Raw genomic sequence first — 18,845 nt, forward strand, 5'->3', positions numbered from 1 at the left:
CTCAAAGTTATTAAAAATATCTCCAAGGGCAGATCCCATGCAGACTTACAAGACTTCAAGATAGTGTCAGCTGTACACATAAAAATCACAGCCACATGGACATCAAATTAAAAAACATCCGATGAACAGTGATGTTGAAGTTCAATTCTAAAAGTTTCCTTGGGGCTTTTCAAAGAGGTTATATTTAGTGTTATACTAAATATTTCAATGTGAAGAAATGCAACATTACTGAAATGTCTACGGTGTTGACAACTTATATTTTATTCAGCTACTGCTTTTCTTATAAGGAACCAAAAATTAGAGTTGCAAAAGTAAAACTAAAAGAAGCCACTGGAGAAGATAAATAAGTTTTGACTCCTAGATAAATAACCATCTTCCCCCAAAAAACACCCATTTATGGAGAACTACAATTTACAAAAGAAAAAGAACTGTTCTGGTAGAGTAGGGGAGGAAATGGGGCATTGTAGGGTCCTATTCTTTAATTCTCCTTTGCCAAGATGCCAGTGAGTAATGATGGGGTTTAAGAGAATACAATCTGCCAAGTACTACTGCAGAAGATGCCTAGGATCTTCTACTACATCTCTGTAGAATGGACAGGCTCCCTTTATTGACGACTATGGAGAAAAGGGCAAGAAATTCATAATACCTACAAATATCCTAAATATTATCACAAATATAAGATTATCTATATGCATTTTATTTCTGAGCATAAAAACAAATCAAAAAAGGGGGAACATGGAAATGTAATATTGGAACAGATTAATATGCATGTCATTTTCAAACTATGAAAACAATCTAAACCCTGGTTTTCAGCTTTCCCTTGAAGCCATCTTAATTTTTTTTATATTTTCCTGCCTTGGGAGTGATTTTCTCCTCTTCTGTTTTTTTGCCCAGTTTAGACAATGGCAGTTATGATATAGCTTTTCAGTAACATAAAAATAAGGCTAAGAAGCAAACTCTGGCCTAAGAATAATCTGAGTTGACATTCTTCTTGATTCAATGAATGTGATATGTACCTGACAAATCTGACCATATACATTTTTGTTATAAAACTCTTGTCCCAGGAAATGAATCCTAAAAATTGTAAAATTTTCACATCATCATTCACTTGTGACAAGAAAGAATGATAATCCTCTTGCTCACTGGAAAACTTAGTGCCTCAACCATTAAGAGCTGAAGAAATCTCACCTATAGTGGCCTTGTCAGTCTCTATTTCTGCCAATAAGTCTCCTTCACTTAGCTTCTCACCCACTTTTTTTTCCCATCTCTGAACTGTACCCATTGTCATTGTAGGAGAAAGGGCAGGAAGAAGTACCTGTAGAAGTAAATACATAATACTGCTTAATATTAAGAAGCATTGGACACAAAGCACTCAGGCAACCTTATACAGTTTCAGGGAGTGATAGTGACTTTGAGAGTCCAAACAGTCATCACATCGAAAGCTCAGTGCCTCAAGAGCTTTCCACCAGTTAAATACAGGTGATCCTTCAGATCATCTCAAGCTTTAAAGTGTACCAGCCATACGCAGACACACCATCCAAAGTTCAAAGTAACAGGTAGATGGGAAGAAATTTTTTTCCATTTAGTCAATTTCCCCAATAAATATGTAATCATAGAGTATCTTTTCATCTTTCTATAACATTTAGGTTAAGATAGAATTTTGGAGGGGCTAAGATTGTGGCTCAGAGGTACAGCACTTGCCTAACATGCGTGAGGTTCTGGGTCCTATCTTCAGCACCACATAAAAATAAAATAAACGTATTGTGTCCACTTAGAACTAATAAATAAATAAATAAATAAAAGATAGAATTTTTTTGCCAGGTATGGTGGTGCAAGCCTGAAATCACAGCCATTCAGGAGACTGAGTAAGAGGATCACAAGTTCCAGGCCAACCTGAACAACTTAGTGAGATCCTGTCTCAAAATAAAAGATAAAAAGGACTGGAGATGCAGTCAGTGGTAGAGCATTTGCACAGTATTTACAAGGCTCTGCACCACACACACAAAAAAGATGGAAGTTTTTTTGTTTACAAACTGATCTGGTCCGAACTCCTCTGCTAAAATTTTACTGTGCTCCATACATCTTTTCACCCAAAGGAAACCACATTTGTCCCAAACTTCCTAGACATAAGATTTACAAAACCAGTAAGAACTATTCTTTGGAGACTGTAGTTAATAAAAATGTACATTGATTCAATTTCACCATTCACAATGTATACATATTTCAAAACATTATAATTATAAATTCAAAGAATTTATGTCCATTTAAATTAATTCTTTAAACTAAAAATTTTTTAAAACTGTAGGTCTTTTTTTTTTAATTTTGGGTTTTTCTTTGTGGGAGGGTGCTAGGGATTAAACAAGGGCTTCATGAATGCTAAACAGTGCTCTACTGCTGAGCTACACTCCCAGTTCCTCAAAAACTGTTCTTATAATAGTCGTTTCCACACCAACAAAATGGAAACATCTGAATTAAAAATTAAAAATACCTCTGGTTGGTCTTGAGTTGGAAGGAGGCACAAAAATTAAAGAACCTGGCAGGGGGCTGGGGTTGTGGCTCAGCAATAGAGAGCTTGCCTAGCACAGGTGAGGTCTTGGGTTCCATTCTCAGCACCACATAAAATAATTAATTAATTAATTAACAATATTGTATCCAACTACAACTAAAAAAAAATATATTAAAAAACAAAGAACCTGGCAGTTATTAACCATCTCTGGTCACTTTGGGGAAAAACACTGCAGAGGATATTGTTTGGCTTCCTGGACTGGCTGTTGCAAATTATGGGTTAGAGTTCTCTTTATGTGTATATTACTCCTTATATATATTTTATTTGTTTTTAATGTGTTGCTGTAGAATGAACCCAGGGCCTTGTGCATGCTAAACACATGCTTTACCACCAAGCTATATCTGTAGCCCCTTTGCCATTTGAGTTGGTATATAGTCAATCTCCCAAAAATCATATAAGAGCACATAGCGGAATATCTTCAGATTTGGCAAAGGATTCTTAGATTTGACACCAAAATACAAGCAAGCAAAGAAAAATTTAGATAACATGCATTTCATCAAAATAAAAATGGTCTTGGATCTTTGCACCTTTAGTGGACCTTCTGTAAAAATTAATTAATTAAAAATTGGTTTCTTAGTTTTATAGTTTGCGTGCACACTGAATGTGGATGGTTATTCAGTCCATCAGTTATAATGGACTTCATCTGCTGTCTTCTTAGGCTTTTGTATCTAATTAGCAATACTGAATAGTCTGATGTTGAGGGGAAAGTAATTTCAATCAAAGATGTCTCCAGAAGAGGGGGAAAAGTAAAACAAGACTGAAAATTCTTTAAAAATGCTTTGTTTATTCAAAATTTGCCATCTTCATCTGTTTCTTAAAAATGACTGGAGCTGGGCTTGGTGGTGCATGCCTGTAATTCCAGTGGCTCAGGAAGTTGAAGCAGGAGGATCAGAGCCATCCTCGGACTGAGACCCTGTCGCTAATATAAAAAAGAGCCGGCGATGTGGCTCAGGGGTTAAGCACCCCTGGGTTCAATCAAAAAAACCAAAGACTAGAGCCGATAATCTCAATAATTAAGGCACAACCCAACACTTATACATTTGCATACAAAGCTGAAGACATAAAATGGAGAGAAATGAGGTCTTATGTAATGAGATAGAATCTGTTGAACAGGATGAAATAACTGTGTGAATTGTAAGACCAGGTAAAATTTCATCATAAGTGATTGTTACTAATAGTCCTTGAAGTGGAACATTATTTCCAATGAAGAAAATGATTCTTAAACAAAATTTTCAAGAAAAAATAAGTTAAAGCAAGTTCAGATATTAATCCTTTAGGAAAAGGATAACTAGTTTTTTATCCAATTTCAACATTAAAAATATACAAATATACACAGGACTACTCTAATATAAACTGATTTAATTTCTTAGAAAGTGACTTAGTACAATCAACAGTGACTGCATTTATAGCTTTCAGTTTTGTTGCAGTGCTATTCTATGTGTTTACTGCCCACTTACTCTTTATTGTCATTTATGAATACTACAGAAGTACTTCACCTATTCTGCAAAAGTAGACCAACACATGTCAAAGGAAAACACTCTTAGGCAGGAGTTCAGGGACACCAAGGTGGCAGAGGCAGGGTATAAAAGAAGGATGCGCTGGAGGACAACACAGGGAGGTGAGTTATGTCTCTGTTGACATTACCATGCCAATTCCTGCCATGGGTTCAGTATTTTAAAATGACCAATGGAGTAAACTGAGCAGTATTCTAATTAGGTTTTCTAAAATAACTAATGGAGAAAATTGAAAATATTCTAACCAGGTCTCATAAGGTGACCAGTAAGATCTTCCATCAGGTCCATATAGGGAAGAAAATGCCTCACAGCTCATCTGCTATCTTCTTAGACTTTTAAATAAAACACTAATTTCCAGACATTGCGGCCTTGAAGCTCTCTCTTACTAGGCTCACTCTGCTCTACCTTACAGAGTGCTACTTCCATCTTCACCTTCAATAAATCTATACTTCACCTGTTACTTATGTGTCTTGCTCAATTCTTTGTTCGGGACACCAAGGACCTGGAACCCAACTGGACACCCTGACAATAACAACACCAACTGAGGACTTTTAACAGATGGCACTCCATTTGTACAGGGAGTAAACATAAGTAAAATCACCTTCAAAATCTGGAACATAATGTTTTATGGGTTTTGGGCGGGGGGAGTACCAAGGATTGAACTCAGGGGAATTCAACCACTGAACCACATCCCCAGCCCTATTTTTTATTTTATTTAGAGACAGGGTCTCACTAAGTTGCTTAGTGCCTCGCTATCGCTGAGGCTGGCTTTGAACTTGAGATCCTCCTGCCTCAGTTAGCCTCCTGAGCCATTGGGATTACAAGCATGCACCTTGACACTCAGCTCTTTTTGTGTTTTTTTTTTTTCCCCCTTAGGGCTTTATGGTTATATATAGTAGCTGGGTTTATCCCAACAAACACACACATGCATGGAAATCTGTTTCAATTCATGAGCCCCCGATTTCCCTCCTGTCCTCCCCACCCTGCTTCCCTTTTCCTCTGCTAGTCCACTAGACTTCCTTTTAATCATCTATTAACTTGTATTTGATTGGTTCCTTATGTAATTTTATTCTTCCCTCCCCCTTTCCTTTATTTTACTCTAGCTTCCACATGAGAAAAAAAACATTCAACCTTTGAGTTTCTGAGTTTGACTAATTTCACTCAGAATGATAATCTCCATTTCCACCCATTTACTGGCAAATGCCATAATTTCATGCTTTTTATTGATTGAGTTGAATGATTGTGCGTGTATGTGTGTGTGTGTATATATATATATATATCACAATTAAAAAAATTTTGTAGTTGTAGATAGACAGCATGCCTTCATTTTATTTGTTTACTTTTATATGGTGCTATGGATCAAACCCATGGTTTCACATGTGCCAGGCAAGTGCTCTGCCACTGAGCTACAACCCCAGGCATATATCACAGTTTCTTAATCCATTCATCTATCGACAGGCTTCTGGTTTGATTCCATAATTTAGTTATTGTGAATAAACACTGATGCTATAAACACTGATGTGGCTATGGTGCTGTAGTTTGCCAATTTTAGGTCTTTTGGGAAAATACTCTGGAATGGGATATCTGGGTCATATGGTGGTTCCATCCCTAGTTTTAGAGGAATCTCCACTCTGCTTTCTAGAGTAGCTGTACTAGTCCACAGTCCCACTGACAATGCATAATTGTGGAACATAATGTTCTTGAGTAAGAATTGCCAAGCATTATACTGTGTAATACATGGAGGCTGAGTGGAGAAAGGTTAAAAGAATTGTCTAAGTTACATACCTGGAAATAACAACTAAGATCAAAGATTATCAATTTTCATGGTTAAATCTCCATATACTCACAAATGACAAAACCTAACCACATTTAATGCCAGTTTCCAGTATGTGATAGCCATCTATGAAAAATGTATAGATATTAAATCGTTTAGAGCAAATACTCAGCTGAGCCTCACCTGCATATGGGTGGGATATGAACTACCAGGAGCCTGAGCAGAAGGCGTGGATGGAGATGCAGCAGCAGTAGCAGCAGCAGTAGCAGCAGCTGGAGTTGGTGCTGAGGCTACTTGTGGGGTAGGAGCTGCTGAGGAATCCAAAGTATAATTTTTAAAGGCCTCAATATCTTCAGGTCTAAGGAAAAGAAAGAATGTGTAAATATAAAGGAGTTATAAAGTAAATTCAGCTCCCACAGAAGTCTTCAAAAGTCTCTACTAGGGGCTGGGGATATATATATAACTCAGTTGGTAGAGTGCTTGCCTCACACATGCACAAGGCCCTGGGTTCAATCCCCAGCACCACACACACACACACACACACACACAGCCTTTACTTATTTCTCAATTCTTAGTTAAAATATTCTGAGAAGCACTGAACTTTCACAAATTGTGAGGGTTCTACTTACTTTCCAACTGTGATACAAATAATGGCTCCAACTGGAACATCTCTAGTACCTTCAGCAACAAGGATCTTTGCCATGTAACACTCCTCCATGCTCTCAAATCCAACAGTGGCTTTATCAGTTTCAACCTTTTAACACAAAGCAGAAACTTAAGTTTTCTTTGTACTGCCAGTACCCAGAACTGTCTAGAATTATACAGTTCAACAGTCATATGACAATAAAGCCATTATCATGGACTTGAAAGAAAGAATTCTTTTAAAATACATTGAGTAAAGAAAGAGCAGTTTGGGCCAGGGCGGTGGTGCACACCTGTAATCCCAGCAGCTCTGAGGCAGGAGAATCTTTTTTCTTTTTTTTCTTTCTTTTTTTTTTTATTGGTTGTTCAAAACAATACAAAGCTCTTGACATATCATATTTCATACATTAGATTCAAGTGGGTTATGGGCAGGAGAATCTTGAGTTCAAAGCCAGCCTCAATAACTTAGCAAAGGCCTGAGCAACTCAGTGAAATTCTGTCTCTAAATAAAATACATAAAAAGGCTGGGGATATGGCTCAGTGGTTAAGTGCCTCTGAGTTCAATCCCGGTACCAAAAAAGAAAGAAAAAAAAGATCAGTTTAGCCAGCTGCTGACCGACCACTTATTTAACCAATTCTAATATCACGTTGCAGGGGGGAAAAAATCTGTTTCTTAAGCAAAGGGTATATTATGCATCCACAAAGCTACAAAGCTGTTCAGCATATCCAGCCCCTTCGAACTCATCTCCATATTTTAAAACTTACTTCTGCAATTAGATCGCCCTCATTGATTTTTTCTCCTTCTTTTTTCTCCCAACGGGCAATTGTGCCTGCCTGCATTGTGGGGGAAAGAGAAGGCAATGGAACCTGGAAGAGAAAAAGGAAAAGCATTAAATCAACAAGAGCTGCTTAATTCTCAGTCTCCTTTAAGGTTTCACTCAATTCAATTTCATGCAAAAAGTTTACTGAGTCCCATTACACACTGGGTCCTGGAGATAGAAAGGGAGTTCTTGCCTACCAGAAGTTTATTATTTCCAGTGGCAGGCTTCCTCCTCCACAGTCTAGTGGGTCTGACAAAGCCCTAACCTCAGCAGATGTTTAACACACAGCTCCAGGCTTGGAACTCTCCTTTGAATGGAACAGACCTTAAGAAGGGCGTTCAAGAGCTGCAGCAAAGCTAGGTATTGGACAAGGCGCGATGACAGATACTGGGGAGGAGTTGGAAGATCACTGGGGCCTCTGGAGGTTCCCAAGGCCAAGAAGAGTGCCCTGAAGGGCAACCGGGTCCCAGGTTGATAGCTTACCTTCTGATGCGGGGGGAGACTATAACTGCGGCGGCTAGACGAGCCCAGAAGTTGCAACAGTAAGCGGTTCCGCGGAGTGGCGCCAGAGTTGGGGCTCCAGCCGCCCAATGCCCGGACCCCGCCATACCTTGTGGTTGTGCTGTTGCAACGAGCGGGGCCAGACCGCCGGCTCACACACTGAGCTGCAGATCCCTCCCGCGAGGCCGTCCATCGAGCTCCGAGTCCAGTCCTTGGGGCTGCATTCTGGGCCTGTCGCGCACAGACGCGCCACATAATGCCACTGATCCCCCCACGCCCCAAAACCTATACGGTCTCCGGAGTGACCTCTCCTAGAGCAGCGCGGCTTTGCCGTCAGCCACTCTGCGCAGCCGCACGTTGTCGTAAAACCGGTTCGGAGAATTCACACCGCCCCTCCGCAGTCCAGTAGTGCGCCCCACCAACGCTCTTCCTCCGCCGGGACCTGGTCTGGGAGGCTCTGGGCGGGTGAGGCGGCTACTTAGGACCCACCCGAATAGGCGTGTTTCAGCGAAGCTGCCGCAGGCACCCAGTTTGGAAGGCCAAAGAATGGGAGAAGGGAGGAAGGTGACGGAGTTCTAAGAGAGGCATCCCAGAAGATAGAAAGAAAAGGCGGAGAGAGCCTGGCTAATAGCGGCGTTGTGGGAGATGCTGGGGGGAGGGGGGTGGCCTTGTTTTGACGAGGAGCTGGGTACGCGCCCGAAGAGTGGCCGGGCGATCGATGGGAGCCTTAGATCAGGGGGCAGCGGCTTGGAGTGTCGCTTCACGGGAATAAGGTGCCAGGAACCGCCTGCGGGGCTGTCCAAGGGTTCGGGAGATGTGCCCTTTCTGCAAGGCCCAAAGTGACCCGGCTTGGGGCCTCGCCCTGTGCGGGCTGTACTAGGTTACAAAGATTTAATTTCAGGTTTGTAGCCCCTCCGGACACGGCAGTACCAGGTTTTCCAGCCAGGTGGTGTGAAGGGCAGCCAGGCGGAAGGCACATTCCCACAGTCAAATGTACTCTAGTAGGATTAAACCTACTTCCTGTATGAAGATTTTAACAAGTTTGCAAAACAGATTTGTGTTACCTCCTAATCACCACAGAATTCCTTTAAATAGCCAAAAAGCCTTCCTTTAAGGTGCAATCATGAGAAATTTATTGTTAGTCTATTTTGTGGTTGTGTGAACAGAGTGCATTTAAACAAAGGTGGCTACAATGTCACTAGGCGATATAATCTTAAGGGCTCGCCATCGTATATTTGGTAGATTAACCAAACACCGTTATGTGGCTCATGAGTGTATTTCATGTCAAAACCAAATTATCCCAGTGGGGGCAGGAATCTTTGTACTGTTCTTCGCCATCTTCAGAGTTATAGTATATATAGTACCTGGTAAATAGTGGGTGCTAAATGCATTTTTGAATTAATGAACGAAGACTTATGTACACAATTTGTTAGGTACACCTCTATTGTACAGTTATTTCATAATTAGAAAACAGCTCATTATCTCTAAGCTGAAGATGACATTGGGAGGAAGTCCCCATTGTACACATGGTCAGGGAACGCCAAGAACACAAGAAGAAATTGGGGGGAAATCAATGTCTGAAAGCATTCAACTTCCCTGATAATTAATTTGGAATAATAACAAAGAAAGCCTCGTGAGACTATTTCGTACCTACTTAAATTAGGAATGTTTAAGCAGGCACAACTGCCCAACAATTTTATGTAGACATCATAACTGAGAAATAAAATTTCCAGATTAAATGAAAATGCATGTTTGAAATAATTAAAATTGAGTAGTAATTTTGTAAAATTTTTACTTATGAGTAACAATTGGAAGAAGCAATGGAAGATTAATTGATGAAATGGCTTATTCTGTAACTTAATAAGTGGTTATAAAAATGCTGAAACTATTTTTAATTGACTAAAATATCTTGCTACTTCCACTGCATTTTAAAGGTTGGTTCTAAGCCTTTTTTATAAAGTATAAGGTGATCTGCAGTTTTACTGTTCACTTGAGTAGGCTTGCATAAACCTTGTTTTGCATTTTTCAACAATAGTTTGCATTTTGAATGTACTTTACATTTCGGTATAGCTAAATTGTAAGAGAGCACAGCTTAAATAGTCCAGGGGTAGCAAGTTGATCCTAGAATTAGGAATTTGATTAATGGAATTTTGTTTTCAAGTCCTAAAAGAACAGCCTGGAGTTGCCTAAACAGATTGGATAAAGAAAATTGAAAACTAAAAGACTCAAAAAGTCCTAAATGGAAATATCACTGATACAAAGTAGGTAGATGGAAAGAGATGTTAGTTAGTACTGAAATATTTTGAATTGTTTTGAACATATTTAACAGTAACATAATGATGGGATAGCCAATTAATAGTTAAAAGTATGTACTCAGGCCAAGCATGGTGGGGTGGCCCATGCCTCTAATCCCTATAACTCAAAAGGCTGAGGCAGGATTGCAAGTTTGAGGCCAGCTCAGCAATTTAGTGAGGCCCTAAGCAACTTACTGAGACCCTACCTCAAAATAAAAAATAAAAAGGGCTGGAGATATGACTCATGGTTAAGCACACCTGGGTTCAATCATAAGTTACCCCCCCCCCCCCCCAAAAAAAAAGCCAAACAAAAACACTCAAGGCTAAAGGTTTAGATTTATCACACATTTAAACTGCAGTGCTAAATAGAGCCTACTTAAATTTTGAAGCTTTCAGATTGATTTGGAAATTCTAGTTCTTTTAACTACATGTTTCTGCCTGGGTCTTGGTGCTGACCTGTAGTCTGCCATTCACAAGATTCACACTTGAGCCCATCAAGAGGTGGAAACTAGCCCAGGTAAGACAGTGAGACTTCATCTGAAAATGATAAGTAAATACACATTTTTGGCTGGAGGGGTGTAGTTTAGTGGAATAGCATATAGTGTTCTGGGTTCATTTCTCAACACCAAAAAAGAAATCTCTGAATCTTTCCTTAGTGTTTGTATTTGCAAATTAGAGACTTCTTTTGTCTCTCTGAGGCTTTTATTTTTACTTTTACAGTCTGAGGATGTTGCTTAGTAGTAAAGCACTTGCCCAGCATATGTGAGGCCCTTAGTTTGATTCTCAGTACCACCCAAAATAAATAAATAAGTGTATTTGTGTATTTACATATAATTTCAAAAGAAGAGCAAAATTACATAATCCTCTGATCATAATTTTGTGCTTAATTAGAAATACCAGTAGTAAACTATCTGTAGCAATAAAGTAATCTTCATCTCTACTCTCCAGATAATGAGTAAACATGCTGCCAGGGAGAACACTTGAGGAAATCTGCCTTCACTAAATGTAATGGCTTTATGATTAATCTCAGTCAATAAATGAAAATGATTGATGGGATTTTGTTTGCAAACTCCATTTTATTCTCTGTGTGTGTGTGTTTTAATTCACAAATCTGGTACAGGCAGTTAAAACTGGTTATTAATAATCAGAAGCTGCTGGTATAACATAGTTTTCATGAAAACACTGTAAAATGGAGAATACACAATAATAATCTCTTTGAAAGCAATGGTTGCAAACGTCCATGTTTCTAAGAAAATATAATTTTACATATATATGCATTTTAAGCAAGCTATACCTCTTACATAAATTCAGACAATTGAAGGAGTGTGCAGTCATAATACTTATTTAATGGAAAAAAATGAAAATAATTTTAATCAACAAATGCTTTTAAGTATAGTCCTCTTAGATTGGATGTAGAACATAAAGATATTTTCCCTTACGACCATCTCAGTCAAAAAGAGCTGAAAAGTTCATAAGTAGGATTACCATTACCAAGTGTATTTAAACCAAATTCTTTAGGTACAAATTGTGATGTGTTCTAATCCCAGCTAATTTAGGGAATGAACCAAGAAGAGAACCAGTCTTCAGTTTTTAAATGACTTTTTTTTAAAGAACTGAGCTCTCAACTAGTTTTGTTTTTAACCAAACATGGTTTAGAAATTATGAACTCTATAAACATTCTAGTTCTTCACTTTTTCTAATGAAAAGAGAACTTCAGCAGTAGCGGGATGGTCTATCCCAGTAGCACTAGAGGACAACACTATACATAAGTCACAAGGCCCCCTAGAATGCCGCCAAATAGAAGTCTATTGAAATACAATGAATCAATGCCTATACCTGCTCAGAAGCTCCTCTCACTTTAGAAACCAGAATGATTACCACAACAATTCACACAGTTATGAAAGTGATGTCCTCCAGTAGGAAGTGCTTAGTCATTATCCATGGTACATGAGCTAAAGGTTGGGAAGTTATCTTTTGTGTTCTCCCCTGAATTCAAATTACACTCTTTATGGAGGGATGAAGGCCATATAGCTCCTTTTCAAAAAAGAGATAAAACACAAAAGTAGAGGACTGAAATTTTTCTGATTTAATTTTCCTGAAAAGTTAAAAATCCACATAATGGTAAGACTGTTCACTGAAAAAAAACAAGTAAAAACTGATTTAAGAGACAGACATTCAAGATAAATTTACTGTAAATACAGTAACAAACTTTTGGCCTGATAACCCTCATGCTGTCATAGAGCAAAACACTAAAATTCATGCAACAGAGAAACTGGTGACATAAGAACTTTTTCCAGACTTCTTGGGGGAGGAGGAAAAAAAAACCTGAAAATATACTGTTTTCTTCTGTTTGCTTTCATAATGAATTATTACTGCTATGGCTGGCTTTCCCAAACTTTCCCAGTTATTTCTGACAAAAAAAATCATTCTTTAATAGAATACCAGGTAAGCTTACACAAAGACCTGATGCCTTTTGAACTCTGTCTATCTGCTAGAAGAGTAATAAACTGGATTACATAGAACTACCTCCATAACTAAAATAGCAAGTAGAATCGGACAGGAATTAGTGGCCATTAGTGTAATTGTAATAAAATTAAGTTTGTTCTGAAACCACAGAGGTGTAAGAAGAGACTGTATAAAAGCTACTGGGTTCTCTAGAAAATGCGACACAGTATACAGAATGTGAGAGTATATAGAACTCACACTTGAGTTATAAAAATAGACATGGTTCTCAGACAAAAAACAAATGAGTACAAAAGAATTCTCCAAACATGAACTATTTTTAAAAGACACATCTATATAAAACAAGATGTTATTTCAAGAGTTCCAAGAGTAGTCTGTTCAAGTGGCTGAAAAGGGGAGATGAATTGGACACAGGTCAAGAACCCAGAACTGAGATCTGTTCTACTCTTCTATTTGGCAGTGTACATTGGTGGTTCAGACTGCTTTTGGAAGTTGTGTGGTGTGTGTGTGTGTGTGTGTGTGTGTATTTAATATACATATATATGTATATATATACATATATATATATGTATACACACATATGTATATGTGTGTATATATATGAATAATGGCTGAGTGGTTGATGGTACTGGTGGATGAATGAGAAAATTCAGGTTGTTAAATAAACTCTGAAAATTGAACACTTGTAGCTTCTACACTTGACAGTGTTGCATATGCGAAATGATTCTAGGTTTCTTCACCCTGAATCAACTTTCCCATTTACAACTCATGCTCCATGCCCCATGGTTTCTATTATGCCCTAGAGGATCAGCCTAGACTAAATGTATAGTAGAAAATAACTCTAGCCTTGAAATGAGGGGCAGACCAGTAATTCATGTTCAATACACATAAATCACAAAGAAACACTGAAATTAATGGTCTGTCTCCTCTTAACTGCAAAGATGATGTTATGAGTTAAAGAAAGTCATGAGACAAAGTCAAGAAGATATGGGTAGCAGCACCTTTCCATACCCGCCTGGATTTTTAAGGAGCCTTTCACTCCTTATTCTTTTCAAAAACAAAGTTCATCTGTTGGAAGAAAAATAAATGGCTCTAAAGTTTAAGAGTCCCCAGAGAAAACTAGCAGTACATGAAATATGCCCTATGTGGGCTGAACGACAAGATGCAGAACCAGATAAGACCAGAAGAGGCAGCCCAAGGTCTTAATTATGGTTTTAGAATAGAATAGCACAATTTGGGGCAGCCCTTTTTCCATCCAATCAAAAATTCAGCACCATCCATGTCCAGTTCAAACAATTATTGAAGAGTGGGCTTTCATCTTTGGTACCACCCTCGAGTTATTCTTGGTTTGTGGTATCTGCAAAGAAGCAGAAAAGTTGGTACCTTTGCCTTGTCTGTGAGTACAATGCTGGGACTCTGATTGCTGCAACCATTGAGGCCAATTAAATTAATACTGTAACACACAGGAGTAATGCATCCAATTCCTAGGTTCCAGATAATAGCAGCCATGCCCCTACAGGAGCGGGATCATCCATCCCCATTGGTTAAGGCCTTCGGTTTGTTATCCTCAGAGTGAACAAAACACTTCCCATGGACAAGGAACTCCAGATGAACCCATGGTCCACATATGGACAGGGATTTTAAGTACCAGACATGCCAGGCACAGAAACAGGTCTAGCAGATAACCATCATACTTGGAGAAGCTTCTGTTTTGGCAGCACAAATTAGAAACTTCTTAATGTACTCTGGTTTAAGTCCCCTTTCCTGAGTGAAGCAGCCAGGAGTGACCAGGTTCCAATACTCGGCATTAATTCTCTCCATGGTCTTCTTCCACCCAGGCTACAATTTTCCCTTCCCATCCTGGGATGGCATCATCATCATGAAAAACCTAGGTAAACAAAAAAGCCACAGTGAAAAAAAATACAGAGTATGGTAGGTAGTTTCACTAAACAACTGCTGCTGATAAAAGAATGCAAACATTAGGGATAGAGTATAGAAGCAACACTGGGAATTGTAGAACATTAATCTCAATGACTTGGGAGGCTGAGGCAGGAGGGCTGAAAATTTGAGGCCAGCCTCAGCAACTTTGTGAGACTCTGTCTCAAAAAATAAAAAAGACTGGAAATGTAGCTCAGTGGTAAAGTGCCTCTGGATTCAATCCCTAGTACCAATAAAATAAATAAATAAAAACAGGCTGGGGATGTACCTCAGTGGTGAGCACCTAGGGGTTCAATCCTTAGTACTGCAAAAGAAAAAAAAATGTAAAAGGAAGCTTGAGTGTTTATTTCTCTTTGGTTTTGTCCCTGATGTTGCAACTGGTATTTTATTTGTTTGTTTGTTTTTTTGTTTTGCCTTAGTTCCACATTTATGAAATGGCTTTTAAAAAATCCCTAATGCTGCTTTGTTCAGAGATTTATAAGAATTAATGAATTGTGAATCACAGACTACTCTGGGCTTCTTAGGACAAAGCAGCAGTAGACACATTTTTAAAATGAGAAAGGGAAAAATTTTGGTATTGGACATTGTGAAGAAAGGGTTGGAAAGAAGACCAACTCTGAGACACAGTTCTTTTCATTCATTTATTCAATTCATTTCCTAAGCCACTAACAAAATTAATAAAACAGGGTATTAAAACATTTATTTAAGTGAGGAACCTTTGCAAAACATTAGGTTTTCCAACTTTTTCATTCTGTAACCACAGTAAAGGTATTTGCAATAATAATACAGCAGAACCCAGAATTATCTTCCCCCAAAATAGCTATATTTGGCAAATGGATTATAAAGAGAGGCATAGGATAAAAAAAAAATACCCAAGGAGTTGGAAATCAGCATAGATGGCTATCCAGAAGTTCTTTGTTCTTACTAGGAGAAACCACCACCACATAATATATAGTTCTGAATCTGTGTGCCTGTTTATTTATTTTGTTCGATGTAGGAAAAAATTCTAAGATGCAGCTACAGCTAGAAAAGTCTTTATTTTATTGTCTTGAGGTTTTTATTTTCCCTAACAAAATAAAACCTTTTCCTTTTCAAAATAAAAATACTATCCAAAGTCTCAGTCAAGATGATCAAGTTCTAGAACTGAAGAAGCTATCATCTTGGCCATTCTATGACTTTATTAGGCCAAAGGTGCCAGAAAGTTCCTCTGACCAGATTAGGGAATTTAGGTACTCATGAGTACTAGTCCTTAAACAGGAGGTTGTGGAGTTCTAGTATGACCAGTAATACTACCCAGATTCCCCATGGATTCTGTACCTCCTCTTTGACAGTGCCAAACTCAGGATCCAATGCTTTGAAGTGATACCGATGATTCCCATCCCGATCAATAGCTGCTTTAAAATCCTTCAAAGTCACTTCTCCCAACCTGCAATAAAAGGAGAGTATCAACAAAATAATGGGTTGGAAAGATAAGGTGTTAGCTTTAAACCAGGCCCATGCCAAAGTCAACAGGCAGAAACAGCATGACCTTATGAGGTCACTGCCCCTAGAAACCAAGATAACTCTAAAATAGCAGAGGTTAGGAAACCAGTCACCACTAGGACATGAAAATAGCATTAAAAATCCAGTGAGCTGAGAATTTAAAGTAGATTTACTGCGTCAGCAGTAGCCAGATCACTTTTCTGTTTTTCTTTGGAAATAAGACATAAGGTCTCTGAAATCAAATTTGTGAAATAACTATAAACATGCTTAAGCTCTCTTGATTTCCTTCTTTTCTACAATATTCCAGTTCCCTAGGCTGGTAGAATTAAATCAGGTATCATTATCTTTATCTGTCTAGCTTTAGAACCCAGATCAGATAACTAGATTCTCTGGGAAGGAAAAATTCCATAACTTCTCAGTACTTGGCTCCAGATTTTTAAAATCTATATTATCATAGGAGGAAGTATATTAACTGAGTTTTTGGAAAGCTTTCAACATAAATTCTCAATGTGGATTAGTTGCACTCATTAAATAGTAACAAAGATCAGTGAGTAAAAGCCAGACACAGTCCCTGTCTTTCAGCAGACCAATTTTAAACACTTAAAAAACATGTTTCCAAACCTGGAACATACTTGCATTATTACCAGGATTGGAAGTTCTGTAATAACTATCTAGGAGTAGATCATGATTTGTCCTTTATAATGCTACTGGTTAGTGACAAAGTTGGCACTTGAATCTCCTGGGCTCTTCTTCATAGACGTGCGGCTTTTTAAACACCTTTCAACTGTTCATTTGGGCAGAAACCAATGGTTCTGCCCTTCCTTTTATTTATTTTACAAAAAGAAAAAGAAAAAGATGATCACAGCATCTCACCTCTTTGGTATATTGACCATGAAGGGTGTAAGTGACCGGTCAGTGAAATAGAGCACTTTTGTGCAGGTGCTGCTCACAGCTGGAGAACTCTGTGAGTGAGGCAATTCTGCAATCAAAGAGACTCTGTGGTTAGGACATTCAATTTGTTCCATAACACCCCTCAGTTACGCAAAATGTCTCAGGAGAATGAGGCTGCATGAGGTCACAGCAAAGCTCTCACAGTCTTGCTAAATGCCATGTCCATAGGACAAGATCCAAAGGAAGTCACCACTAGAACCATGAGGAAAAGAGGTGCTTCAGGCATGATCATTATCACAAGGACCATCATTTCTCAACCATTCCAGGTATTTATAGCAGGGGAACTGCAACTGATCTGACAGGCACTGTTGCTAAAGATCAAAAGCAGACAGAGAAGCCCAGCAAGAGTTCAGCTGAGTCAGTGTAGACATACACAGCAGGACCTGCAAATTCTGCTACAGCCAGTTAGTAGTAGAGAATACTCATGTGATTCGTAACACACACACACACACACACACACACACACAAAAGGAACAAGAACCACAGAGGCAAAGGCAGTTTAGAAACTCAGATTCCAAGAGGTCTGTGATTCTTGTTTTAAAAGTACAAGATCTACTTTAACTCTTAACTATAATCTGTATGTGTTGGACCTGCGGACTTTAACTCAGGTTCCAAACTTGTCTCTATCCTTTAAAAAGGTACTTCAGAAAAAGTACAATTAGGGCTGGGATTGTGGCTCAGCAGTAGAGCACTCCCCTAGCATGGGCGGGACCCGGATTCGATTCTCAGCACCACATAAAAATAAAGGCATTGTGTTGTGTCCATCTACACCTAAAAAATAAATAAATATTTTTTAAAAAGTACAGTTAATTAATGAGTACTTATAATTGTACTTATAATTGAGACTAGGAGAAAAGACCAATCAGAAACTTTTGTCATAAGGATCAAAAACTTTTATTAAAATCTATACTGCAATTTCATGTACACACAACTTCTTAACTTCCTTAAGATGCTGACACCCATCAAAACAACAGCAACAATTCTGGGAAGGGGTTTAAAATAAGAGTATGAGGGAGTTTTTCTTCAAAAACTACCCATTATCATAACATACGTGCTATGATTTTCCAGCATCTGGAACATGGCAGTTGTGAATATATATTTACTTCTGGTATAAAATCATATAACTGATTCATTCATTCACTAAACATTAATTGAGTACCTTCTACACATTAGATTTTGAGAATATAAAAATCTACTACAACATGCATCATGGCACATGCCTGAAATTTCAGCTATTTGAGGGATTGGAGCAAGAGTATTGCAAGTTCGAAGTCAGCCTGCACAACTTGATAAGACCTTGTCTCAAAATAAAAATAAAAAACTGGGGGTATAGCTCAATGGTAGTGCACTTGCCTAGCATTCATGAGGTCCCAGGTTAAATCCCCAGTACCAAAAGAAAAAAAAAAATCATAAGATTGACATGTTGCAAAGGCACTCCAGAAAGAGGGTAATGCACATGCAAAAGATATGAAATGGGAACATGTATTTAAGAAATGCATCGAGAAGTAGTGCATAGTCGCAGAGCCAGTCACAAGGACTCTTATGGGCTAAGATTTAAGATGTAGGTCCTGGGCTGGGGCTGGGGCTCAGAGGTAGAACGCTCGCCTAGCATGCGTGAGGCATTGGGTTTGATCCTCAGCACCACATAAAAATAAAATATTGTGTCCTCCTATAACTAAAAAATAAATACTTTAAAAAAAAAAAAGATGTAGGTCCTGCTGAATGCAATGGAACACACCTACAATCCCAGTGACTCCGAAGGCTGAGGCATGAGGATCACAAATTTGAGGTCAGCTTCAGCAACCAAGCTAGGCCTAAGCAACTTAGTGAGACTGCCTCAAAATAAAAAGAGCTGGGGATGTAGTTCAGTGGTAAAGTGCCTCTGGTTTCAATACCTAG

The 18,845-nt window shown here is 38.6% G+C and overlaps 2 protein-coding genes across 7 annotated transcripts in view; both read right to left on the reverse strand.

The window, feature by feature from the left end:
- Nucleotides 1-8,167, reverse strand: part of Dlat (dihydrolipoamide S-acetyltransferase) — a 35,420-nt gene extending 27,253 nt beyond the window's left edge. Inside the window, exons 1-5 of the mRNA XM_046465707.2 lie at nt 7,801-8,167; nt 7,262-7,363; nt 6,484-6,608; nt 6,038-6,212; nt 1,189-1,315 (exon numbers count right to left, since the gene is read on the reverse strand). Coding sequence (XP_046321663.1) covers nt 1,189-1,315; nt 6,038-6,212; nt 6,484-6,608; nt 7,262-7,363; nt 7,801-8,073 — 802 coding nt within the window. The 5' untranslated portion in view covers nt 8,074-8,167. The remainder of the gene's footprint in view (nt 1-1,188; nt 1,316-6,037; nt 6,213-6,483; nt 6,609-7,261; nt 7,364-7,800) is intronic.
- A 3,001-nt stretch (nt 8,168-11,168) lies between these two features.
- Nucleotides 11,169-18,845, reverse strand: part of Dixdc1 (DIX domain containing 1) — a 79,555-nt gene continuing 71,878 nt past the window's right edge. For all 6 annotated transcript variants that reach the window (XM_058586301.1, XM_058586303.1, XM_058586304.1 and 3 more), the window contains 3 exons: nt 16,869-16,974; nt 15,831-15,939; nt 11,169-14,463 (listed from right to left, as the gene is read on the reverse strand). In XM_058586301.1, coding sequence (XP_058442284.1) covers nt 14,383-14,463; nt 15,831-15,939; nt 16,869-16,974 — 296 coding nt within the window. In that variant the 3' untranslated portion in view covers nt 11,169-14,382. The remainder of the gene's footprint in view (nt 14,464-15,830; nt 15,940-16,868; nt 16,975-18,845) is intronic.

This window comes from Marmota monax, unplaced genomic scaffold (genome assembly GCF_021218885.2).
Source record: "Marmota monax isolate L192 unplaced genomic scaffold, Marmota_monax_Labrador192_F-V1.1 WCK01_AAM20220418_F8-fsc00045, whole genome shotgun sequence".
Lineage (NCBI taxonomy): Eukaryota > Metazoa > Chordata > Mammalia > Rodentia > Sciuridae > Marmota > Marmota monax.